At 37.1% G+C, this 26,920-nt stretch overlaps 3 protein-coding genes across 3 annotated transcripts in view; all 3 read left to right on the top strand.

Moving 5' to 3' along the window:
- Positions 1–22,090, top strand: part of LOC134820326 (ATP-binding cassette sub-family F member 1-like) — a 94,772-nt gene extending 72,682 nt beyond the window's left edge. The window contains exons 2-15 of the mRNA XM_063830566.1: positions 5,021–5,124; positions 5,252–5,313; positions 5,525–5,641; positions 5,761–5,861; positions 6,112–6,274; positions 6,447–6,658; positions 9,702–9,835; positions 10,053–10,189; positions 10,809–10,931; positions 11,068–11,161; positions 11,729–11,907; positions 20,113–20,245; positions 20,542–20,715; positions 21,245–22,090. Of these exons, the coding sequence (XP_063686636.1) occupies positions 5,022–5,124; positions 5,252–5,313; positions 5,525–5,641; positions 5,761–5,861; positions 6,112–6,274; positions 6,447–6,658; positions 9,702–9,835; positions 10,053–10,189; positions 10,809–10,931; positions 11,068–11,161; positions 11,729–11,907; positions 20,113–20,245; positions 20,542–20,715; positions 21,245–21,417 (1,905 nt within the window). The 5' untranslated portion in view covers position 5,021 and the 3' untranslated portion in view covers positions 21,418–22,090. The remainder of the gene's footprint in view (positions 1–5,020; positions 5,125–5,251; positions 5,314–5,524; positions 5,642–5,760; positions 5,862–6,111; positions 6,275–6,446; positions 6,659–9,701; positions 9,836–10,052; positions 10,190–10,808; positions 10,932–11,067; positions 11,162–11,728; positions 11,908–20,112; positions 20,246–20,541; positions 20,716–21,244) is intronic.
- On the top strand, positions 172–3,478 carry LOC134820404 (glutathione S-transferase Mu 1-like). The gene is made up of 5 exons (XM_063830778.1): positions 172–263; positions 682–849; positions 1,097–1,173; positions 1,999–2,142; positions 2,504–3,478. Exons 1-5 carry the CDS (start codon positions 205–207, stop codon positions 2,704–2,706), a joined length of 651 nt encoding a protein of 216 aa, XP_063686848.1. The 5' UTR covers positions 172–204; the 3' UTR covers positions 2,707–3,478.
- LOC134820330 (ubiquitin-like FUBI-ribosomal protein eS30 fusion protein) lies at positions 3,913–4,830 on the top strand. Its single transcript, XM_063830571.1, has 3 exons — positions 3,913–4,045; positions 4,321–4,411; positions 4,585–4,830. Exons 1-3 carry the CDS (start codon positions 3,935–3,937, stop codon positions 4,785–4,787), a joined length of 405 nt encoding a protein of 134 aa, XP_063686641.1. The 5' UTR covers positions 3,913–3,934; the 3' UTR covers positions 4,788–4,830.
- Positions 22,091–26,920: the final 4,830 nt, after the last annotated feature.

Here is a 26,920-nt window from a genome sequence, read left to right as displayed (position 1 = left end):
AGTGCTCACTGTTTGAGGCTCTTTCCCCTTGCAAAGCATAAGTCAGCCCCAAACTAGGGGCAGTTCCTGATCTATCTTATTTTCCCTCAATCCCTCTGTTCGAAACCGTTTGGTTAACATTGTACATGGAACTACAGTGTTTAAAACTTAATTCACTAAAAGTTATTTCCAAAAACATAATCTTGTCTGTAGATAGCTTGTACAATGAAGCTGGGTTACTGGAAAATTAGAGGACTTGCAGAACCAATCCGAGCTCTACTTGCGTAAGTAAATTTTATATCTTGACACAATTTTAAAATTATAATTTAATTATTTTATATATATGTATTGTCCATAACTAGGGTGGCCTGCTAACAGAACCATGATCTGCCTTGATTCATCCTTCAGCACAGAGAAAAGCTCCTTTTTTATACATTATGATTACAGAGGATCTGATATTTAGATATATATTGCTGTGCTGTAAAAATTGACTTTATTTATTTATTTATTTATTTATATGGTGTCTTATAACTTATAAGAATATATTCTACCAATATTTCCAACATTTAATTGAAAAGACACCCATTCGCTGTCTGATTGGGGGAAATATTGATTCTCGATCTTAATAACTTACTCTTGAAATACGCGTTTAAAACTTCGCTTGTCCTCAAAACCCTATAAAATAAAGGAAACACGTTTCAGTTATGTGGAAGCAGATTATGAGGAGGTAGCATACGAGTGTGGAGATGCTCCTGGCTTTGACAGATCGTCCTGGACTGATGTCAAGTTCACTCTTGGACTAGAGTTCCCCAATCTCCCTTATCTTATGGATGGTGATGTTAAGCTCACTCAAACTATCGCAATTTTGCAGTAAGTTATTTTTTTTTTCAGTTAATGTAAGAGCCGCTTTAGAAAGCACTGGAGTTTATCTCCAGGATTAAATTATATCGAGTTATATGATTTAGCTATAAGGCGGTTTATAAATGTTTTATTTATTATTATTATTATTTAAGTTATTTTTTATTTATTTCTCAAATATATCTCCGATCAGATCTTTTAAAACTCAATGAAATAAGTTTCAATATAACATAAAATAAAATAATGTTCTAATTCCCAGCTATCTTTCCAACAAGTACGGACTTGCACCCAAAGACTTTGCAGTTCATGCACAGTGTGACATGTTGGATCATGTTGGTAAGTTTTCCTAGTTGCCTGTTTCTCTCACAAGTTTACATTCGTTAACGATTAACAAACTTTTTATCTCATATTTTACCTTGCAAATTCTAATTACAATTGATCTAAGTAAGTAAGTAAGTAAGTAAAGATTATGACATAACATCATCACAAGTGTCTACAAAATATCATTGCACTAAATAAAAAAATAATTTAAATAAATATATTTTTCCATCAACATTAATATAATAATTTATCAAATTCAATTTTATTGATTAATAAAATCTAATACATTATCTATAAATAATTCATTAATACTTCCCAGTGGAATAAAGATTTATAAAACGCTTCTTTGCCACAAAAGGATGAAACCAAAGATATTCATTATGTGTCTCCTTATTGCTTAAATAACTGGGTCCTTCAATTTTCCCTAACACTTCATTCGAAACATTCCAAAAATAAAAATCATTTACACTGTTTTTAGAAATAATTTCTTTCTTAAATCCTTCCAATCTAACTTTAAAACTGTCGAGCAGTTCTTGACATCTGAAGGGAGTTTGTTCCAGTAAGGAATGACTCGCTCCGGAAGAAAAGAAGACTGGAGATTCTTAACTTTAGTTACACTCTTACTACACCTATTGGTTGAAACTAGATTAAGACCAGATCTGCTCATTGTGAATAAACCCTATATCCATATTCAGTCAAACCACTAGTTACCTTAAAAGCTTCAATAAGGTCCCCATGTATTCGCTGCTCTAATTACTAAACTGGCAATTGGTCTACAAAATATATTATCAACCGTACCACCATATCTTATCACTATATCTTAACTTGTTCCTATTTCAGCTATTGATTTGACCATGCTGGGAGTAAGACTGTTTTACCAACCTAAAGATAAATTTGAAGCAGGGAGGGCTGGTTTAGTGACTAGTGCTGGAGCTATGATCAAACAGTTTGCTACATTCCTTGGATCCAAGAAATATTTCGCTGGTAAGTTAGCTATGGTTCAGTTTAAATTCAGGTTGAAACCATGGCATCTAATTTGCTTTATACCATAGGCAATATTTATGGAACTTTCCAAGTGCACAGACATGAAAGTATCCATTACTTTACATGAAAATATCCATTACTTTACATGAAAATATCCATTACTTTACATGAAAATATCCATTACTTTACATGAAAATATCCATTACTTTACATGAAAATATCCATTACTTTACATGAAAATATCCATTACTTTACATGAAAGTATCCATTACTTTACATAAAAGTATCCATTACTTAACATAAAAGTATCCATTACTTTACATGAAAGTATCCATTACATCTCAACTGATAACAATTCCAGGTGACTACATCACAGGAACAGATTTCCTTGTGTTTGAAACAATCGACAAGTACACTGTGCTGGAACCGACCATTATTGAGGATGAAAACCTGAAGAACTTCATGCAGAGAATACGGGATCTTCCCACCATGAACAAGTACTTCACTGATCCTAACTCTACAAGATCCTGGATTCTTAATAACAAGATGGCTGCTTTTAAGTAGAGGAGAAGTATAGGTTAAAGGTTAAATGAAGATAGACTGATATTGGATGTATTATGTATATCTTTACATTAGTTCTAGTGCTGTTCATGTGTTATGTATATATTTTAAAATTCCAGATCAACAAAAGCTTCAGATAATTTTTAAAAAGCTGTAACTTGACATGTGACCAAGGTTACACTTTTAAATGTTTTATAATATTTAAATGCTGTTGTATGACTGGTTTCCAATATTCGTTTTAAGAATTAATTTTCATCAATGTTATCATAATTTAAAATAGTCTTCTTTTACTTAAAACCTCTTTCGTCTTTTCTTATTTTCACAACAAAAATAAAAATCTTGTTTTTTACTTAAAATAATTTCTAAATCAGACTAACCTAAACTGAAATTCCATTGCTGGAAATACTCAATAGTTTACCTAACTTAACTTTAAATGCGCATGACATATTTGTAATTTGAATGCTTTAGCTGGTTAAATGTATGCTATGTGGAGAATGAGTCTCTTAACTTGTGATTGAAATGGGTGCTTGTATAACTAATAACTATACGTTTTATGAATCATCACAATTTAATTTATAAATATTTCTGACAATATTTATTGCCAAAAGTATTTTAGATTGGGGGCCGGGCTGGGATTCTACAGAAATGAATTACAATAATGTTTTTTAAGTTTTCGAATTTGTTTTTGTAGTGATTGAATAATTTATTGATTTTTATATTGTATGAATCATATTGACTATGCCATGAATTCTTATAATGCTGGATGATAAATGCATGTTGCTGAACGCTGATGTGTCATTATGTAATGCTCTGGGGGGGGGGGGGGGGGGGGGTAATGCTCTTTAGCATGCCCTGGGCCTGGGGGGGGGGGGGGGGGGGGGGGGGGGTAATGCTGAACATTTCGTGCTGCTCATTATCCCGATATTTGTATTCTCGCTTGTTGATTAAACATTTTTTTCTACCATAAAAAATATATACCCAGGATGCACTACATGAAGAATTCGTTGTACTAACTTTGTTTGAAAAGCATAAATACAACTGTAATGGTTAAACTATATAAACACTGTAAATTGACCGATCGTTTAAAATAACTATTCATTAACCTTGATACATCTTGGTAGCTAAGATACAAGATAACAACTATTCATTAACCTTGATACATCTTGGTAGCTAAGACACAAGATAACAACTATTCGTTAACCTTGATACATCTTGGTAGCTAAGATACAAGATGCAGATATTCGTACAGGGCACTTCAACCCACGCAGTTAGCGTAAACTCAGACACTACAGTAGAGGAGATTAAGGAGAGAATCTGTAATATCGAGCAGGTCGCTTATGAGGTGAGCGGAATGTTGGGGGTCAGGTTGGGAATGCTATATTTCAGTTTCTCTTTAAGTTTGCTTAAATCTTAATTGTATACAGCAAGCTAAATCATATAGCAGTAGTTTCAAGCTTATTTCATATTATTACCACGACATGACGTGTAACTAGTAGTGTTACTATGGTAACTAGTAGTGTTACTATGGTAACTAGTAGTGTTACTATGGTAACTAGTAGTGTTACTATGGTAACTAGTAGTGTTACTATGGTAACATGACGTGTGCTACCTCCCCAGGATCTGTGCTTCCACTACGCAGGAGTCCCACTCGAGGATGATGTTATGTTGAATGATGCTCTCCCCAATCTTGCTACCATCGTAGCTTCAGGTCAGTTCATAGTTATTTATTTGGAGATAACAGTTTACTGATAAACAAGGGCCAGTTACAGAGTTTTAGGGTTATTTGCCATGTTTTATAAGAGATACTATAACGACCCCCCCCCACCCCCCACTAACAACACACCCCACCCCCAGTACACTAACAAAACACTCCGACTTCAGGTAAACTTCTGGGAGGTAAAGTGCACGGTTCTCTAGCTCGTGCTGGTAAAGTTAAGGGACAGACCCCTAAAGTGGCTGCGATGGAAGACAAGAAGAAGAAGAGGACAGGAAGGTGCAAGAGGAGAATCCAGTACAACAGGAGGTTCAGCACTGCTGTTAGTCAGTTCGGACGGAAGAAGGGACCCAACTCTAACTCTGCTTAATTTCTTATCTGTTTCCTGCTTTTTATTTATTTCAAAAAGTTAATCCGTTGTTTTATTGATCAGTTGAATCCTGAAATTATGGCAAGTAAATAATTTTAAATCGAGAGGAGGTTAACCAAGGAAACCTGAACACAAATAATGATGCAAATTGTCATCAATTGCAATGCCAATATATAATTATTAGTGTAAGCTACGTTTGGATGGTAAAACTATAAAACAGCTGCCTTTCATAGCATGCCTAAAAAGAAAGGTCGTAACGCTGCAAGGAACAAACAAGATGATGAAGATGACCAATTAGATTTGGAGAACGTAAAAGATGGCATCGAGGAAATCGAAGGTTAGACAATTTATCAAACACAATGTGCTCTACTACATTTATCAGCAAAAAATTAATATCTTGCTTTTGCATTGTTAATTCCTTAAATGGAAATTCTATCTATCTACTGATGAAATACTGTTTTTAGAAGAAGCTGCAGCTCCTAAGAAAGCTATGACTAACAAGGAAAAAAAGAAAGCGAAGCGAAAGGTAAAATTGTGTAAGTGGGCCAAGGTCAAAAACGGTACACGTTTTATTCAACTGAACGGAACGCGCGAACGATTTAAAGCGATACAAAATGTACTTTTTTATCACTTACGATAACGTAATTCCGCGCCTTGCGTCATGCGCACTCTAGTTCGATTTTCGCAATATACTGCACGTTCACTGTCAAAATTGTTTTTAAAACCACAATTCTCAGGCTGAAATGATGGCTCAATTGGAAGATGAAGCTGACGAAGGTTTATCTACCTTCAGCGCCACTCAACAGGAAAAGAAAATAGCTGATAAATTAGCGGAGAACTGTAATGATATCAAGGTACACATTTCCGCTAGATCCATCTTCTCGAATGGTCTAAACTGTTCTGAAATTACTCATTTAGATTCGGACATTTCATTTCACACTTCACAGCTGATATTGATTTTGCCATATTTCAGATTGAAAAGTTCTCGATATCAGCAGCTGGGAAAGATCTTTTCGTTAATGCTGAACTTTCTATAGTAGCTGGAAGAAGATACGGTATTGTGGGACCTAACGGGTTAGTTAGATTAGAGAACACTTAACCTTGGCAGTTTGCCAACTATTTCGAGATTACTTTCTGTTCGGTATTGTGGGACCTAACGGGTTAGTTAGATTAGAGAACACTTAACCTTAGCAGTTGGCCAACTATTTCGAGATTACTTTCTGTATCTACATTCTGCACTATTATAGTGATCCAACCTTGACCTCCAAGATGTATGACTGCAGTTTACACACAACTTATGAAATGAACTTTAAAACCTTATCAGTCACGGAAAGACAACATTGTTACGACACATGGCTCACCGTATCCTAGCTATCCCCGCTAACATTGACGTTTTGCTGTGTGAACAAGAAGTAAAGGCTGACGAAACACCTGCTGTTCAGGCTGTCTTGAGATCAGATTTGAAGAGGGTCAAACTCGAAACTGAGGTTACAATAATGGCTTTAATATATTAATATGTTAATAACAGTAACAGTAAGTAACAGTCTCTTGTATCGGGAACAAAGTTTTCCAATCACTGGACTTCATTCTATTTTAGTCGGTTCTGCTGCTCTAAGACACCTCCCCTCAACTAGAAATGTAACACTCAAACCATGTCAGTTGAAGAAGCTGGAAGCTGAAATGGAAGCAGGTAACGACGACGCAGCTGACCGTTTGAACGAAGTACACGAAGAGCTGATAGCGATGGGAGCGGAGGCAGCAGAAGGCCGAGCCAGGAGGATCCTATCAGGTCTCCAGTTCACCAGGGAGATGCAGGAGAGACCAACTCAGGACTTCTCGGGGGGCTGGAGGATGAGAGTTTCCCTTGCCAGGTAGTTAACAAGGTAATGTGTACACCCACTTTTATTATGTGATAAATAGTACCAGTTTTATTATAATAAATAGTACCAGTTTTATTATCTGATAAATAGTACCAGTTTTATTATCTGATAAATAGTACCAGTTTTATTATGTGATAAATAGTACCAGTTTTATTATCTGATAAATAGTACCAGTTTTATTATGTGATAAATAGTACCAGTTTTATTATGTGATAAATAGTACCAGTTTTATTATCTGATAAATAGTACCTGTTTTATTATGTGATAAATAGTACCACTTTTATTATGTGATAAATAGTACCAGTTTTATTATCTGATAAATAGTACCACTTTTATTATAAATAGTACCAGTTTTATTATCTGATAAATAGTACCAGTTTTATTATGTGTTAAATAGTACCAGTTTTATTATGTGATAAATAGTACCAGTTTTATTATATATATAGTACCAGTTTTATTATCTGATAAATAGTACCAGTTTTATTATCTGATAAATAGTACCAGTTTTATTCTGCGATAAATAGTACCAGTTTTATTATCTGATAAATAGTACCAGTTTTATTATCTGATAAATAGTACCAGTTTTATTATCTGATAAATAGTACCAGTTTTATTATGTGATAAATAGTAACAGTTTTATTATGTGATAAATAGTACCAGTTTTATTATGTGATAAATAGTACCAGTTTTATTATGTGATAAATAGTACCAGTTTTATTATGTGATAAATAGTACCAGTTTTATTATGTGATAAATAGTACCAGTTTTATTATAAATAGTACCAGTTTTATTATCTGATAAATAGTACCAGTTTTATTATGTGATAAATAGTACCAGTTTTATTATGTGATAAATAGTACCAGTTTTATTATGTGATAAATAGTACCAGTTTTATTATCTGATAAATAGTACCAGTTTTATTATCTGATAAATAGTACCAGTTTTATTATCTGATAAATAGTACCTGTTTTATTATCTGATAAATAGTACCAGTTTTATTATGTGATAAATAGTACCAGTTTTATTATCTGATAAATAGTACCACTTTTATTATAAATAGTACCAGTTTTATTATCTGATAAATAGTACCAGTTTTATTATGTGTTAAATAGTACCAGTTTTATTATGTGATAAATAGTACCAGTTTTATTATATATATAGTACCAGTTTTATTATCTGATAAATAGTACCAGTTTTATTATCTGATAAATAGTACCAGTTTTATTATCTGATAAATAGTACCAGTTTTATTATCTGATAAATAGTACCAGTTTTATTATCTGATAAATAGTACCAGTTTTATTATCTGATAAATAGTACCAGTTTTATTATGTGATAAATAGTACCAGTTTTATTATGTGATAAATAGTACCAGTTTTATTATGTGATAAATAGTACCAGTTTTATTATGTGATAAATAGTACCAGTTTTATTATGTGATAAATAGTACCAGTTTTGTTATGTGATAAATAGTACCAGTTTTATTATAAATAGTACCAGTTTTATTATCTGATAAATAGTACCAGTTTTATTATGTGATAAATAGTACCAGTTTTATTATGTGATAAATAGTACCAGTTTTATTATGTGATAAATAGTACCAGTTTTATTATGTGATAAATAGTACCAGTTTTATTATCTGATAAATAGTACCAGTTTTATTATGTGATAAATAGTAACAGTTTTATTATGTGATAAATAGTACCAGTTTTATTATGTGATAAATAGTACCAGTTTTATTATGTGATAAATAGTACCAGTTTTATTATGTGATAAATAGTACCAGTTTTATTATGTGATAAATAGTACCAGTTTTATTATAAATAGTACCAGTTTTATTATCTGATAAATAGTACCAGTTTTATTATCTGATAAATAGTACCAGTTTTATTATGTGATAAATAGTACCAGTTTTATTATGTGATAAATAGTACCAGTTTTATTATCTGATAAATAGCACCAGTTTTATTATCTGATAAATAGTACCTGTTTTATTATCTGATAAATAGTACCAGTTTTATTATGTGATAAATAGTACCAGTTTTATTATCTGATAAATAGTACCACTTTTATTATAAATAGTACCAGTTTTATTATCTGATAAATAGTACCAGTTTTATTATGTGTTAAATAGTACCAGTTTTATTATGTGATAAATAGTACCAGTTTTATTATATATATAGTACCAGTTTTATTATCTGATAAATAGTACCAGTTTTATTATCTGATAAATAGTACCAGTTTTATTCTGCGATAAATAGTAACAGTTTTATTATCTGATAAATAGTACCAGTTTTATTATCTGATAAATAGTACCAGTTTTATTATCTGATAAATAGTACCAGTTTTATTATCTGATAAATAGTACCAGTTTTATTATGTGATAAATAGTAACAGTTTTATTATGTGATAAATAGTACCAGTTTTATTATGTGATAAATAGTACCAGTTTTATTATGTGATAAATAGTACCAGTTTTATTATGTGATAAATAGTACCAGTTTTGTTATGTGATAAATAGTACCAGTTTTATTATAAATAGTACCAGTTTTATTATCTGATAAATAGTACCAGTTTTATTATGTGATAAATAGTACCAGTTTTATTATGTGATAAATAGTACCAGTTTTATTATGTGATAAATAGTACCAGTTTTATTATGTGATAAATAGTACCAGTTTTATTATCTGATAAATAGTACCAGTTTTATTATGTGATAAATAGTACCAGTTTTATTATGTGATAAATAGTACCAGTTTTATTGATCCTTCTGAATACCAGTTTTGTTGATCCTTGAAAGCTTGAAGGACCATCCTTCTGTAATATAAGAAAGTTTGTCGAACGTGCTCTCATGATTTTAACCTCGATTTGGGACTGGGGTCACTTGGTTTCGAATGGTTTTGCTGTTAAATTACAGGTTTTAACGCCTTTTAAATTTTAAAGTGCGATATCAGTTATCAATTTATCGGCATCAAATGAAGCCCGAGCTCAAATTTTCTCTTATTTTTGGCTCACCACACTTACAATTTCTCAGGGCTCTGTTTTTGGAACCAACTCTACTTATGTTAGACGAACCCACAAATCACTTGGATCTGAACGCTGTTATTTGGCTTGACAACTATCTTCAGGGATGGAAGAAAACACTTCTTATCGTTTCTCACGACCAAGGTATAAAGTAATGGATTAATATGGCCCCCTCCCCCCCCTCCCCCCCCCCCCCATTAATATTGAATAGAAAGTTATTGTCTTACATGTAGAGTCCTATTGGGATTGTTGCATCTTAATATCAAATTGTCATTAAGAATGAATGCTAAGAAGCGGTAGACAGAAGAATTGATGACTATATTATCTCCTCAATCTACCAATAAATACAATTTCCCCGCAGATTTCTTGAATAACGTGTGCACAGACATTATACACTTAGACCAGCAGAAGCTACACTACTACAGAGGAAACTACAACGACTTTAAGAAGATGAATGTACAAAAAAGGAAGGAGCAAGAAAAAGCGTATGAAAAACAGGTCTATACCCGGTTACTCTAGTAGCAGGGGCTAGGTTACCATGGTTACTTAGTAACTCTAGTAGCAGGGGCCAGGTTACCATGGTTACTTAGTAACTCTTGTAGCAGGGGCCAGGTTACCATGGTTACTAGTAGCAGGGGCCAGGTTACCATGGTTACTAGTAGCAGGGGCTAGGTTACCATGGTTACTCTAGTAGCAGGGGCTAGGTTACCATGGTTACTCTAGTAGCAGGGGCCAGGTTACCATGGTTACTCTAGTAGCAGGGGCCAGGTTACCATGGTTACTCTAGTAGCAGGGGACAGGTTACCATGGTTACTCTAGTAGCAGGGGCCAGGTTACCATGGTTACTTAGTAACTCTAGTAGCAGGGGCTAGGTTACCATGGTTACTTAGTAACTCTAGTAGCAGGGGCTAGGTTACCATGGTTACTCTAGTAGCAGGGGCCAGGTTACCATGGTTACTTAGTAACTCTAGTAGCAGGGGCCAGGTTACCATAGTTACTTGCCAAGTTGAGTGTGCACTCTGCTACTAGATTCGGTCTAATCTTGGCAGAATTAATTGATTTTATCGTGTGTGCATTTTACTTTACGACCCAGAATTATTCATTTGATATTTTACAGGAGAAACGTTTGAAGGAGCTCAAGAAGTCAGGAGCAAGTAAAAAGCAAGCAGAGGCGAAGCAGAAAACACAGCAGAAACAGAAAAACAAGAACAAGAAAGATGTGGATGACGACGGGCCACAGGTTGGAACACATTTTATAGTTTTGATATTTGTAAACTACACCTATAATAACATACTGAACGTGATTCAGTTCATTGTTACGATTCTGAACTAATCAACTTAAATTTAAACATTCTTTAGAATTATGTACTTTTAAGGTTGAAGAGTTACTAAAGCGACCACAAGAGTATAAAGTAAAGTTCACATTTCCCAGTCCCCCATCTCTGAGTCCACCTATTCTTGGTCTTTATGGTGAGTCCTTTTATTTGAATTATTTTAACTTGACAGAATTTATCGTGAGAGTAAAACGACGAATAAAAGATAAAAATCCTCATAAAATAATAATTCATAAATTTCAAATGATACAGATCAGTAGATGGATCTGTTCACATATTACGTAAGCCAGATTTTTCCTTTTTCAAACCACCCCTCCTTGAGCCACGTGTAGAATAAGCTTTTCCAAACCCCTCGCTCCTACTACTTCGGCAGGTTTACGTAATATGTGAACCTATCCAAATCAGAATATCACAGGGGGGATCACACCAATCCAAATATCACAGGGCCAGGGGGGTAACTTAAACTATAGCTATCCCACAGGGGGGGGGGATCACACCAATAAACAGGGGGGGGGGGGGTCCGGGGGATCACACCAATAAACAGGGGGCGGGGGATCGCACCAATCCAAATTTCTAATCACACAGGGGGGTAGCTATAGCTATCCCACAGGGGGGATCACACCAATAAACAGGGGGGATCTAATGTTACCATGGTAACCTGAAGGATCACACCAATCCACATTTCTGATCACACATTCCCCAGATGTAACATTCGGCTACTCCGACCAACCTAAGCTATTCAACAACATAGAGTTCGGGCTGGATATGGAGAGTAGAATAGCTATAGTGGGTCCTAACGGGGTGGGTAAGTCTACACTCCTCAACCTGCTACTTGGCAAACTGGAACCTAATGTTGGAGAACGCAGAGTCAACCACCGCCTGGTTAGTAGTAGTGATATAGGGTATGGGGGGGGGGGGGGGTAAGTCTACACTCCTCAACCTGCTACTCGGCAAACTGGAACCTAATGTTGGAGAACGCAGAGTCAATCACCGCCTGTTTAGTAGTAGTGATATAGGGTATAGGGTATGGGGGGGGGGGGGGGGGGTAAGTCTACACTCCTCAACCTGCTACTCGGCAAACTGGAACCTAATGTTGGAGAACGCAGAGTCAACCACCGCCTGGTTAGTAGTAGTGGTATAGTGTATTGGGGGGGGGGGGGGGGGGTAAGTCTACACTTCTCAACCTGCTACTCGGCAAACTGGAACCTAATGTTGGAGAACGCAGAGTCAATCACCGCCTGTTTAGTAGTAGTGATATAGGGTATAGGGTATGGGGGGGGGGGGGGGGGGGTAAGTCTACACTCCTCAACCTGCTACTCGGCAAACTGGAACCTAATGTTGGAGAACGCAGAGTCAATCACCGCCTGTTTAGTAGTAGTGATATAGGGTATAGGGTATGGGGGGGGGGGGGGGGGGGTAAGTCTACACTTCTCAACCTGCTACTCGGCAAACTGAAGTCTAATGTTGGAGAACGCAGAGTCAACCACCGCCTGGTTAGTAGTAGTGGTATAGGGTATGGGGGGGGGGGGGGGGGGGGGGGTAAGTCTACACTTCTCAACCTGCTACTCGGCAAACTGAAGTCTAATGTTGGAGAACGCAGAGTCAACCACCGCCTGGTTAGTAGTAGTGATATAGGATATTTAAATAATATATATTATAATATATATTATATTGATATATATTATAATATATGGGGGGTTCTCTTCACTTTTTTACACCATGTCCATACACCAAAAAAGGCAAAAAAGTATAGTGCCCCCCCCCCCCCCCCCCCCCCCCCCCCCCCCCCCCCCCCCCCCCCCCCCCCCCCCCCCCCCCCCCAAGTTAACCATCACCTGGTTAGTGATAGTGAAATAAAAAACACTAAAATGTGCATTTGTTTATCAAAATACAAGCAAGGACTCTAATTTTAAATATCAAAATCACTCTGAGTGTAAGTTATTGGGAAATATCACAAGTCCGGAACCATCAGCATTTTCCAGGTGTACGACATTTCTTAATGCCTCTTTAGCTTCGGCAAGATCTCGTTCACTTTTTGTTAGAGGAACCACTCTGATTTCTTCTTTCATCTTCTTCAATGCTGCTCCTTTTAGAAAATTTGATGTCTCCGGTTCGTTTTTGCTACAGTCGCCGGGTTGGTATTCCTTAGCTTTTCTTGATATTGCTCTATAATTACATTTATATCTCTCCCGGCCATTGGTTCCGAGATTTGGTTGATCTTTGTTTTCTTGGGCGCCCTCCTTGAAGTCTTGTTGTTGTACATACATCTCCTGATTTATCCTGTATTTACCTGTTTATTTCATTTTCTGGCGTGAGCTGTCCGCCATGCTACGGTACGAGAAACAGCGGCAGTGCAAGATCCGGTTCTAAGAGATTTTTATGGTCGCGAAGAATCTCGCCAGGCTACACTGCGTCGGTGGGAGAACTATTTAGGTTCATGACATCTAACGCCCGCCCAATCATGGCAGCCCCATGACAATAGGTTGATGTCCGACCCGTTGTCCTTGGCCTATCTCGAGTCGTTGGGTCTAGGCGGAAACGCCGAAAGGGATGATGTTACCTTCTTGACTTAAACGTAATGGTAAATTTTTCTCAAAATCCTTGAATAAATGGGTAACCCCTAGTAATGTCTTTTCTAGCACTTTTAGATGTTGCAATGGTAGAGGTTGTCTCACTTGCAACAGTTTTAATCCTGTTAATACATTTAGGAGCAGTACTTTTAATAATGATTTTATCTTTGGACATACAATTTTATATTTAATTGTAAAACTAATAATGTTATTTATGTTATTACCTGTTCTACCTGTAAAAAACAATATGTTGGAGAAACAACTCAACCACTTCATAAAAGAGTCAATGGCCACAGAAATTGTGTCAAAGCCAAATCATCCACATTTTTATATGAACATTTTAATATTCCTGGTCACGTCTTCTCAGATGCTTCCATACAGATTGTAGATTATGTTGATTCTGACATGTCCACCGATGTCAAAAATGATTTACTTCTCCTGGAGGATTACTGGATAGAGAAGCTTGGGACAGCATTCCCTCTTGGTCTTAATGACAAGAAGAAAGGAACGGGCAACATCTCCCAAGATCGGGTTATGAATTATTTTAGTGGACAGATTGCTCGATACAAACGTGGCAGAGGGAATGGAAAGAAGAAAGTTCAGCCTAAGAAGTCTCTGGATACCATAGAGTCTGATATTAACAGGCTGAAAGATAACATCTCTTCAGAACATTCCATATACAAAACATTAAAATGTTATAGCTTATCAGATTTAGACACTCTCTACTCTTTGAGTCAAAATAATTCAGGATTGATTTACAACGTATGTTCCTCTTTCTGTTCAACATTTTCCCCCAAATACCATCAGAACAAATCTGAATCCAGTAATAGAGAATTTATAATTGTTCCATTTAATTGCAAATTCATTGATAATCTTAACCTAAAATCTATTTTCTCTGACACTTCAGTCATTGATTTGCTTCCCATTTTGATTCAGTCTTTTACACCATTACAGATTTATTATGAGTATAATGATCCTATAAGTCTTTCTATTTGTAACTATGCTTCATTCTTAAAGAAACTTTCTATTTCTGATATTAAATCTATTTTAGGTAGTCCATGCGATTGTCACTCCTCCCCTTTCAATTATCCTCCTCATGGACATGTAGTTACTGGTAATTTAGATATTGTTGATAATGTTGAACTTAGGGAAGTACTTTCCTACGGTTGTAAATACAGAATTCCCACATTTAAATCTCCAGATGAGATATATATGTCAGTTACCGAAGCTGTCGATAAATTTATAAAATCAAAAAGTAGAAAGTACTGTCAAAAAGAAGTAAAGTTCAGCGATTGGAAGGAAAAAGTGTTATCAATAGTTTCCAATCGTATTGAATATTACAAGAAAAACTTTCCTGAAACATTTGAAATAAAAGAAAACACACTGGAAAAAGATGATGTTAAAAGAAGTCTTAAATTGCTGAAAAGTAAATACATTATTTGTAGTATCGACAAAGCTTCTGGTAATTTTTCATTTATTTGTAAAAAGTTTTATGTAAAAACTCTTGTCAATGAAATGGGTTTTGATCCTAATACTCTAGAATGTATAGGTAATGATACATATAAACCCTGTAGCGAAGACGAGACTCATTATGTCAATAAAATATCTGAGAGTCTAAAGGAGAGATTTAATGTACAAGTTGAAGATAAAAACTTGCGACTAGCACGCATCTTCTGGAACCCTAAGCTTCATAAGAACCCTTACAAGGCGAGGTTCATTGCAGGTGCCCGTTTTTGCGTTACGAAACAACTTAACGTCCAAGTTAACTGTTGTCTGAAACTTTTGAGGAAATACTTCAAGAAATACTGCGAGGCAATCTACAACAACAGCGGTATAAACATGTTTTGGAGCATAGATTCCTCAAGTGAATTCCTTGAAGCTATCAAAAATAGCGATGTTTATAATATACAAGTATATGATTTTACTACTCTTTATACCAGATTAGACTTGATTGAAGTAGAGAATATGATTAATGAAGTTATTGATTTAATATTTTCAGACCGTAATAGATATATTTGTATTTCTAAAAGAGACAGTAATACATGTTTCTTTTCCAATAAAACCTATGATTGTCATGCCTGCTTTAGTCAAGATGACCTAAAAGAGGCTGTTAAATTTATTATTTATAACACTTATGTCGTCTTCGGTGGGATTGTATTCATACAAACCAAGGGTATTCCTATGGGTGGAAATTCAAGTTCCCCTATAGCTGATCTCACTGTTGGCAAAAAGGAATTTAATTATATGAAACGTTTACTTCAGGAAAAGAAAATGGGATTAGCAAAGATATTATCCAATAATAAACGATATGTTGACGATTTATCTATTATTAACTACCTTTACTTTCATAAATTGATTAAAGATATTTATCCTAATTCATTGGAGATGGAGCGAGCTGGTTCCAATAATAAAATCATTAACTACCTTGATTTAAATATTAATATTTCCACAGAAGGACTAGAAATATCAGTGTATAACAAAACTGATGATTTTAATTTTCATGTTGTATCCCTTACATTTCCTCACAGTAACATCCCAACCGAGGTTGGCTACAACGTTTTTTCAAGTCAAGTTCTTAGATATGGTAATGTTTGCACTAGATTGGATATCTTTACCTCCCATCTTCACAAAATATTCAAAATTCTAATTGATAGAGGATATAGCCGTGATAGACTGATTAAAGGCATTAAACGTTGTCTGAGGAAATATGATAACGTTTTCAGGAAGTTCGGTATTCTAGATGACCGTAACATTATTAAAGAACTCCCCTGATATCTTTTGATTTATTGAAACACGGGTACTAACTCTGCTAAACTGAACAAATTCTGAAACTTAGGTGAATAAGTGTACAACGTGCTAAACCGAAGTTCAGACTGACCAGTGAAAATGGGCGAGCGTACCAAGTGTCATTTTAATTAGAAGTTTTAGTCAGTGATTTATTATTGAAGCTTGTAATTACAATATCTAATGCTCCTATTAATACTTTAATTAATTGTTTGTCCCGTTATTCTTTTTCCTTCCTCTTTTCCTTGTCATCCCCTTTAGTTTTAAGATTCTTGCTATAAATGGCTACAGCTAACACTATTAATGCTAAGTACCAAACAACAAGTGGGAGGTGGATCGTTGGTACCATTAAATCGATTTAACACCGCAATTCCAGTCGCAAGCCTGGGACCACTACTAGCATAGTCACAACATCTACAAAGCTGCCATATAGCCTGACTGACAATTTTCTCGACTGACTGACAATGTTTCTTCCTTTTCCCCATTTAGAATACAAAGATTAGTACATTTTAGCTTATGATTAATATTATATTTTTACCTATAGTTTACTTAGATTAGAAAAACTTCCGAATGCCTCGGCTGTATCGTTTTCCAACTTTTGAAAAAAATCTCTAGTCAGATTATTCATGTATAGTATAGCTTGTTTTTCAGCGTTTTCCATTTTTTTCTCTGTCCAATTTATAAACCGTCCATCATCAGGATAGATTTCTTTGTACGTCCGATTTATTAATTCATATGGCGGTGACATTTGAACAAATTCAACGAAACCTATTATGTTTCTGATCACAATTATTATTGAGCAGTAAACCCTTGCTCGTGAGGCTATGATATATATCTTGGATAATGTTTCATTGTATAATCGTTGCAAAAATTCTTGCAAAAATCCGTCCTCTTTAAAAGGATTTTCTGGATATGACATGATGTTGGGTAATTGTATCTCTAGTATTCCTATTGCCGCCGACCATTCCAATGAAAATGTTCCCTCATAGTCGCATAAATCAACATCAGGTTCTGTATCAGCCCTTTCAAGAACATCCCTGCAACCTTTTTCCCAGTCAATTTGTCCTCCTTTCATATGATCTATTTCTTTTAATGTACTTTCAAATATTTGACCATACCTTGCTTCGCGACCGATTTTAATGGTAAACATTTGTTCGTGGTACAATTTTGACTGTGGATTGACCTTACTGTCAAAGTCAACGATGAGTGCCACCTTAGTTTTCTTTAAATGAAATAATTCCCCCTCAAGAAATTCTTGCACACGCGATACTACGGCAATCGTGTTGGGATGATCACATATTAAAAAATGAGCCGAACTATTTGGTCCGTGTATGAAGTGTCCACTTTGGCTATATTTTAGAGACCCTGACTCCGTCCTCAGATTTCTGATTCTTTCAAGTAGATGGCATATTTCAAAGGTGTTTCTTAAATTTGTTGATAAGTCATGAATAACGTCAAATTCCGATGTTAAGTGATCTAACTCTGGAATTTGTTCTATCGAACAATCCATGTACTGACCCTGTAAAAAATCACAGCTTATCCAAACTAGTTTTGAATGGTCTGCTTCAGCTCTTCAGTAAATTTTTCGATGGTAATATGTTGCATATCCTTATCCATTCCTGAGCAAAACGTTTGGAAATCGTCTATGAATATCGCTTCGTAGTCCGATGACAAAGTAGCTAATAAGAAATGCAGTCTATCGGAATCATCGTTTGTCGATATGATACGGCCTAACTTCAGATCTTGAAAATACTTAACAAAAACTCTGTGATTTTGATCTAAAATGGTTTGGTTGGTTGTGTAATCTAATCCGCACAGAATCGGCTCGATATTGGCGTGTTTCAAGTAATCTTCATACATCAAAGCTGCAGCGTGACTGGGAACCAGAATTGTTACTTTTTTACTCGTGTTTAGAAATATTTCAATAATTTTAGCCACGAGCAAAATAGTCTTCCCACTTCCGGCTGGTCCTCTGATCCATAGTTTATTCCGCTTACTATTATAAATCGCGAGCTGGTCCTCTGTAAGACAAAGTATGTTCAGATAATCTCTGATAATTTTAGGGGCACTCTTCACCAAGGGCGATCTCTTTCCACCTTTTATACCACTCGTTATTTCCGACATTCTCAGCAGACAGTCGACTCGTTCGATGTTTTTACTGAAATCACAGATCGTTTGAACATCGCTGTCATTTTTGTTATCTACACACCACAATCCTAGAAGAGCCCATTTAACCTTATTTTCTATGTGCAGTCCTGGTTTCGCTAATAAGCGACTCTTCAGAACCTCTCGATTTTCTAGGTCATCTTTGAAGAGGATGCTATGTTTTTCTTCGTCAGTCAGAGAAGCGTACTTTTTTCCTAACTTCTCCTCTGCAAAATGTCTGTTTATGTTGGCAAAAACAGTAAATTGGCTCACTGTGGGGTATTCAATGAACTTGAACGTTCTGCTAATACCCATAATAAGGTCACGCACGGTTTTTCTTTGCTTCTTTGATTTCTTGTAGTTATTTGTAAACCTATCTTCCCTCTCGCAATCAGTTGCTTTGACTTCCAATATAGCTACAAATTTATCGTGAATCACAAGAAAGTCTATTTCTCCCTCCTCCTCAGTGTCTTTCTTAGTACAATCATGTTCAACAAACAAACTATACTGCTGATGTGTAAAACGTAACCCATGAAGAACAATAAAGTCCAATTTTGTATCATACAGAGCTCTGTACACGTCTACTTCTCCTTCGTATTCACGCTGCTGTTTAACTACGGGTGGTTCTTTTTCCATATTTTCTGGATACTTATCTATTACTTTACAAAGAGGAACTGGAGGCAGCATGGTAGGACGTTTACATTCCTTATTGCAGTAAGACACGGAGATTTCTATCCCGAGTCTGACTATTTTCTTTATCAGTGAGTCTTCCATTTGGACTGGCTATGACACAATAATTCTCGATTCCTTATCTTGCTAGACAGTCGAGCAGATGTCAGAATTGTCCTCCCGAGCCATATCCTGAACATTGAAATTAAGTACTGTTTTATATCTTACTATCTTACTATATATAAAGCGAGACGATATATAAATATGGATCCGTGCCATTTTACTGACACCACGGCATCAACTTTAACGCGACTTTCCGCAAAAACCGTAAAAGACATACAACTGGAACTTTTTTGACTGGGTCAAATGCTTTTATGGCCATCAAATCACCATGAAAAAATAAAAAATTGGCCAAGGAATAAGAATTTTAGTGCCCAAGATTTGGACTACCAAGTGGTGTCAAAAACGCGAATTAAATAGGTAATAATTATTTTAGTCTCTCGAGTCTTGACACCACTTTAGGGTTAGACGGGTTCCTGCTAGTTCTATTAATTCAAATGTTGGAGTAGTTCGCTGTTTATTAGTCTCATGATTGAAATACTGATAGTTGGATCCGGTTGAATGAGAGTTGAGACAATATTATCCAACTATCAGTATTCTATTAATTAAGAAGAATAATATAGAAATTAACCAATAATATGATAGTGGACAATATCTGTCAAGGTCAAGGCGATAATATGCTCAGCAATTATAGATCTAGATAACGCCCGTATGAAATGATATTTGGACAATTGTCTCACGCTCAATACATTCGTTTGCCCTGATCGAAACCCATTAGTCTACAGTTAACAAATTAGGTTGAGTGATTTCAATCTGAGAATGCTAATTTACAATAATAAAATGATGACAACTATTTTAGAGGATAGGAACGTACAACCAGCACGCGGCGGACCAGTTTCCGTACGAGAAGACGGCTGTGGAGTACCTACAGGACCAGTTTAACCTGGACTACCAGGACGCGAGGAAGAACCTTGGGAGATATGGACTTGCTAGTAAGTGAGAAAGTTAAAATGTTAAATCTCAAGTTAGGTTATAAGCTGTGAAAAGTAACTTTTTAGAACGTCCTCCATAATAACACCCCCCCCCCCTGTGTAATAACACCACAGTAACCCCCCCCCCCCCCCTGTGTAGTAACCCCAGTAAACCCCAGGTCCCCCCTGTATAATATCACCAGTAAGCCCCCCCCCCCTGTGTAATAACACCAGTACCCCCCCCCCCCCCTGTGTAATAACACCAGTAACCCCCCCCCCCCCCCCCCCCCCTGTGTAATAACACCAGTAACCCCCAGGTCATGCCCACACTATCAAGATAAAAGCGTTATCAGGCGGCCAGAAAGCGAGGGTAGTGTTCGCAGATCTGAGTCTCCGAGAGCCCGATATACTGATTCTAGACGAACCTACAAACAACCTGGATCTGGAGAGTATAGACGCTCTGGCAGAGGCCATTAACGAGTTCACTGGAGGTAAAAACACATTTAACTAGAAATATACTGGAAATATACATATATATATTGGGGATATATAGTGGGGTTTAAGGTAAGTAAAACACATTTAACTAGAAATATACTGGAAATATACATATATATATTGGGGATATATAGTGGGGTTTAAGGTAAGTAAAACACATTTAACTAGAAATATACTGGAAATATACATATATATATTGGGGATATATAGTGGGGTTTAAGGTAAGTACACGTGTAATCTTCATAATGGAATTATGTAGTCACCAAGAGTAATATTTCGGAATTAATTTAATCCGGCGAAAACTGTGTCCCCTAAAGCTTTGCTACTATATAATATACTATCGCTACAGTGGAAGAACTACAACATAACTATAACAGCAGCTGCAGCGTTGAATGATATATAGTATATTATATAATGGAGATTGTGTACCGTCTAGAATGTAAGAGTGTGGAATGTACGTGTGTGATCTCATCATTATAGAAATTTGATATTCAACTCATGTAGCGACCTCTCTCTCTTTCACAGGGGTAGTGATAGTTTCCCACGACTCTCGACTCATCACAGAAACGAACTGTAACTTGTGGATAGTTGAGGACCAGTCTATAGAACAGATAGACGGAGATTTCCTGGACTACAAACAGGAAGTGTTGGAGTCACTGGGCGAGGAGGTTATCCCCTCCCCGACCGGGGAGTTATAACTCTTACTAACGGTTACCTGGTTACCTGGTTACCTGGTTACCTGGTTACCTGGTTACCTGGGCGAGGAGGTTATCCCCTCCCCGACCGGGGAGTTATAACTCTTAGTAACGGTTACCTGGTTACCTGGTTACCTGGTTACCTGGTTACCTGGTTACCTGGTTACCTGGTTACCTGGTTACCTGGGCGAGGAGGTTATCCCCTCCCCGACCGGGGAGTTATAACTCTTACTAACGGTGCTCTTTTAGTTGTTATGGAATCGTTTACATGTTACCATGGTTACGTAAGCCACGTATCTGCCATTTAAACCTCTCCTTCGCGAGTTATTAGGCAGTAAAGATAGTTATTAGCATAACCATTACATGGCATAAGTTATGTGTAAATTACCTATATTGCTAAACAACCCTCCGGCCACTGACCACTTCATAGCTAACCTAATATGTAAACCCCCTAGCTAACTAATCTAATACCCCCCCTCCGGCCCCCTGGCTAACTAATCTAATACCCCCCTCCCCCCTCCGGCCCCCTGGCTAACTAATCTAATGTGTAAACGATATCGTGTTGTTGGGCGTGCAAGTGTTCCAAACATTTGAGCTCGGCTTTTTTAGCCGTGCTACACGTCATTTATTTGTGGTAAAAGTGTTGTTATCTTCAAAATTAATATTTTTACCTCCTCATTGTGAGTATTAATTGTTTACATGGAATCGGCGTAAATTATTGCTTTGAATGATTTTAAAAGTCTTGTTTACTTTATTAAGTGGACGTTACCGGTTAAAAATGTAAAAATGTGGACTGTTAGAATTAAAGCACTTTCAATTTAGCTTGAGGCTGAGTCATGGTCGCAGCAATCCAATTGTTAAAGTTGTGGAGCTTCTTTGTCATACGTTGTATGACCCGCCGCGCACGAGTGCGCGGCTCCCCCTTCACCATAGTGAAACGACTGAGTCATGGAAACGACCGTGGGGGTCGCAACGTGATACAAGAGCTTCTCACTGTCCCGGTTGTGTGGGTCTTCCCTTTCAAAAGTAAATATTGAGTCCATTACAATGCCATAGTCGAATCTCATGGCGTCCCAACTCTCAAGCAAGCAGTCATTTTATTTTTGCATCCATTTAAAAAACGCTCTTTCTTTATATAATACATAAAGCTGTGAAATAAGTTATTTTAAAAGGTTGAGCAATGCTTTGCTTTGTCCATTGTTATATATATATATTTGTTTAAATTTTTAAATATGCAACCTACCAAAACTAATGGTGCCTTCCTCGGGATCTTTCCTCTCGCATTTGCGAGAGTCGACTCCAATGGTGTAAAAGGAGGTCAGGATTTGTTCACACCAGGCTCTAACATCGCTATTTATTGACCATCGGCCTTCACTAAAGGTAATTCTTACAGAGTGGAGGCCGACCGTCAGCCTGGGATGCAGGGCCAAGTGTGAAACAACGTCAATGCCCTTTCCTACATGGGCCATGTTGGTTTTGGCAGATACTGTAGTAATAAATATGAGGTGAATTGCAAAGGAGAAGCAGGGCATGTACTACAAAACAGCTAGTAGTATTGAGATGGCAGGGCCTACTCTCATGCTGTCTATGGATGATGATTAACTGTGAAAAACTGGGGAATGATCCCAGAACCTTCACATATCGCGGCCTTGCTCTACCTAGTACCTATTGAGCTACTATCCATGATTTTCAGAGCGAAATCATCACTCATATACAGCACTTATTCAGAGTTAATCATCATCTATTATAGACAGCATGAGAGTAGGCCCTGCCATCTCGATGTAATAATAATAATAAATGTTTTCGCATCTTTGCAATTGGTTGGTGTTGTACACACTGCATTGTTAATGGTATCACGTTGTGCTTGTGGGTAGCTTGGATATATGCGAATATATAATCTACAAACTGATAAAAATAGAACTTTTTCGACACTATAGAACTTTTTATACACAATAGAACTTTTGACACAATAGAACTTTTTGTTACACTAATGGACTCAGTACTCACATTTTTATATTTATATTAACAGACTCACGCGTCGTGCGTCATTTCGTAGAACTCTGCATCTGGTCTTTCCATAGAGATTTAGCATCATATTTTTTGTTGACACTTATGCTGTCTCACGTAGTGGGCCCGACGCGCAAGTGCGCAGCCATATTGTTACTGGTATGCTTTAGTAAAGAATGTTACGGTATATAGTGAGGGGTTGTTCATATATTACGTAATCAATGTTTTGAACTTTTTTACCCTAATCCGCAATCAGTTTTACACATAGCTATTGTGTCATTGTAGCGAGATTCGTTACTGGGCCTCGCACTCAATTATGTCTATTGACGATGTCAACCCTTCCAGATCGTTGCTCTGCAACCATCTCGATGCGAAGCAAGAATGCTAGTTCATAGTTTTGATCGAGTTTGCGCGTCGAAGCAGCGAAGTCCTCCAATCAATTATGCTTCTCCGTAGTTAGATCGGCGAAATGCGTTACTAACTTTAACGGGTGATACTCGTAAAATATTTGTTCCATATATTGGACCGTCGACGAGTCCAACTCGGCGCGCGTCCTGGTAGGTTTTAAACCTACAATCTTCTTAAGATAGGTAGTGCGCCATCGACAGTGAGCCGCGCGTGCCGACTGTAGGATGGTTTTTTAGCGCTAATTTCGGCCAGCACAATTTTCTTCAAACAAATAGATATTAAGTATCCTTCCCGACCTCCGATTGCAACAAAAATTGGTAAGCTTACTCATAGACTTACAAGGAAGGTGTCCGAAAAGTTTAAAGCATATCCAACCATCAGACATTATGTTACAGCTAAAAGCAGCGTATTTTGATCACTATATCAACTCCGATATCCACCAAATTTTTCGGACAGTTGTGAAAGCCCTATTGGAAGGTCGTCGCCAATTTTCAGAATGATCTCATTCAAGGAACTGAAGATATATCCAAATAATACGACAAAAATAAACGAATTTGGTCAAATTTGGTCAAATTACGCGACTTTTACAGCTAATTTTGCTCCAAAAGCCGCGCACCATCAAATATGGCACCTAGGCGAAACTCACTGATCTTTCCAAAAAGGTATGACAAATTTGGTATTGTGAAAATTCTCACAGTCTCTAGAAAACAATGGTACAAAAATTTTTAAAATCCGAGCAAATTTATTTTTATGGTGCACCCCCTACTTAAGACGTCCGGCAAATAGGGAGGGGGTGGTTTTGGAATTTCGGACAACTCCGGACAGGGGGAAGGGGTGGTTTCTGAAAATCCGAACGTCCGGAAATTTGGTAGAATTAACGAAAAAGTCCCATTTATTTTAACTTTATGAATTTTATTTCAACTCTTTGAATTTTATTAACTATGAATTTGATTGGGTTTTTATACTTATACTTTTGTACTCTTATATTTTTTCAAATACTTTTTAATAAAAGTAATAGGAAATCCGGACGTCCGCGCGAGGGAGGGGTGGTCTGAAAATTTGCGATTTTGGCGGACGTCCTAATAAGTAGATGGCCATCTATTGATATTTGATAATACTGAATAGTCATTCAGAGCCGGAATAGTCATTCAGAGCCACCTAGAGGACGTGTTAAAAAATCAAATGACAGTCGAGTGTAGATTTATTAATCATCATTCGTAATAAGGTGGAAGTGATGTTATTGAGACTTTGGGCGGCCAAAAAACTTTTACCTGGGGACCCCAGGCTATTATGTTCATAAACATAAAGAATAAAGATTCGGCGGAATGACAGGCTGAGCGCCGCCCAGTAAAAAACTCTTGTATCACGTGGTGACCCCCACTGTCGCTTCACTATAGTGTCTTCGACGATACAGGGGGAGCCGCGCACTTCGTGCGCGGCGGGTCATACAACGTATGACAAAAACCTCCTGTTCTGCGAATTGTCCTTTGTACTTATTCACTGACCCACGCTTTTTAGCATTTATACATTTCTGATTTCGGCCTATTTTATATGTTTGTTCGATTTACTGTACATTTGTATACTTGCTACTTTGTAAAAATTTCAAATCAAATCATTGTCCAACTCGATGCGCGTCCTGGTATAGGTTATACTGCACTGCTGGTAGGTTATAAACCTTATACAAGCGATGCGTCGAATAGAAGCGGCGAATTAGTCCTCCAAGGAGTAAACTTGTATCACGTCGTGACCCCCATTGTTGTTTCACTAAGCTAAGTACCGTTTCTTTGTAGGTTTGTAACCTACCAAGACGCGCGCCGAGTTGGACTCGTCGACCATCGACGGTCCTAATATATAAAACCGGGACCGGGACCGGCCGAATAAGACCGGGATTAAACCGGGATTGGCCGATTGGTTGTCCATTTTTAAACTTAATGGACTAGCCCAGCGCGCACTTGTCATACGTTGTATGACCCGCCGCGCACGAAGTGCGCGGCTCCCCCTGTATCGTCAGAACGATAAAGTGAAACGACCGTGGGGGTCGCAACGTGATACAAGCGCGCACTACTTCGTTGCACTTGCCTTGGGCCATTTCGAGAAGAAAGCGGCGCGCGCTACTTCGAAGAAATTTAAACGAGTAATAATGGCGTTTGGTGCAGTATTTAGAAAACATTTTAAAGTTGGTTGATCAGTATTGCATTTCTAGAATATTCCATATTTGATTTCAGTGTAAAACTACTGGTATTTGGTTATCCGTATTTATTAGTATTAAAGTCCGAGTAGCCGTCGCATTGTGGTTTATCAAAGCGATTCTTCACATACAAGGCAACTGTTTTTAATCTTAAGCCACCAAAGAGTTCCTGATCTCTAAGTCTAAGAGAGAAGTGGGCTTCTGATTTGGGATTTCAGCCACTTTTACTACTACTACTACTATGTCGGAGTTAAGTCCGATCTACGCCAGAAAACCCCCTCCATATATCCCTGTCCCGCATCAGGGTTCGCAGTTCCTCTTTAGAGTTTGTCCCAACTTCCTTCAGTAACATAGACAATAGACAAGTAGCTTTGTCTTGGTCGGCCTTGCTGTGCTCTACCGTGCGTAGGTTCCCATAAGACTAAATCACTGGCAAGTAGCTCAGGATGTCGGATGCAGTGTCCCGCCATTTTTAATCTCCTGCTTCGTAACTTGTTTGACAGCCTTGGTAGGCTACCATACAAAGTTATATTGCTGACCTTGTCCTTCCATGAGATACCCAGCACCATACGCAACATTTTTGTGCATGTCCCGTCCAAACTTTTCTCTTGAGCTTTTGTCAGTGTCCAGATTTCTGATCCGTAGAGCAGTACTGATTCACAAGCCGCTATGAACAATTTAATCTTGAGGCTCTTTGAGAGTTTGGATTTTCCAGACATCCTTCAGTCTATGTAGGGCACCCCACGCTTTTCCCTTTCTAACCCTGTGCCACTGTGTGTCAATTTGGGACCTTCTATCGTTAATCTTAAAGACGGACAGTTCATGGTTCATTTATAATAATATAAATTGATACCATATTTATAAATAACAGTCAGGACAAACACAATGTAACATTTGATTCAT

Source organism: Bolinopsis microptera, chromosome 9 (genome assembly GCF_026151205.1).
Source record: "Bolinopsis microptera isolate Bmic1 chromosome 9, MBARI_Bmic_1.0, whole genome shotgun sequence".
In the NCBI taxonomy this organism is placed as follows: Eukaryota; Metazoa; Ctenophora; class Tentaculata; order Lobata; family Bolinopsidae; genus Bolinopsis; species Bolinopsis microptera.
The sequence above is the reverse complement of the archived record's forward strand: the minus strand, read 5'-3'. Positions and strand labels throughout refer to the sequence as shown.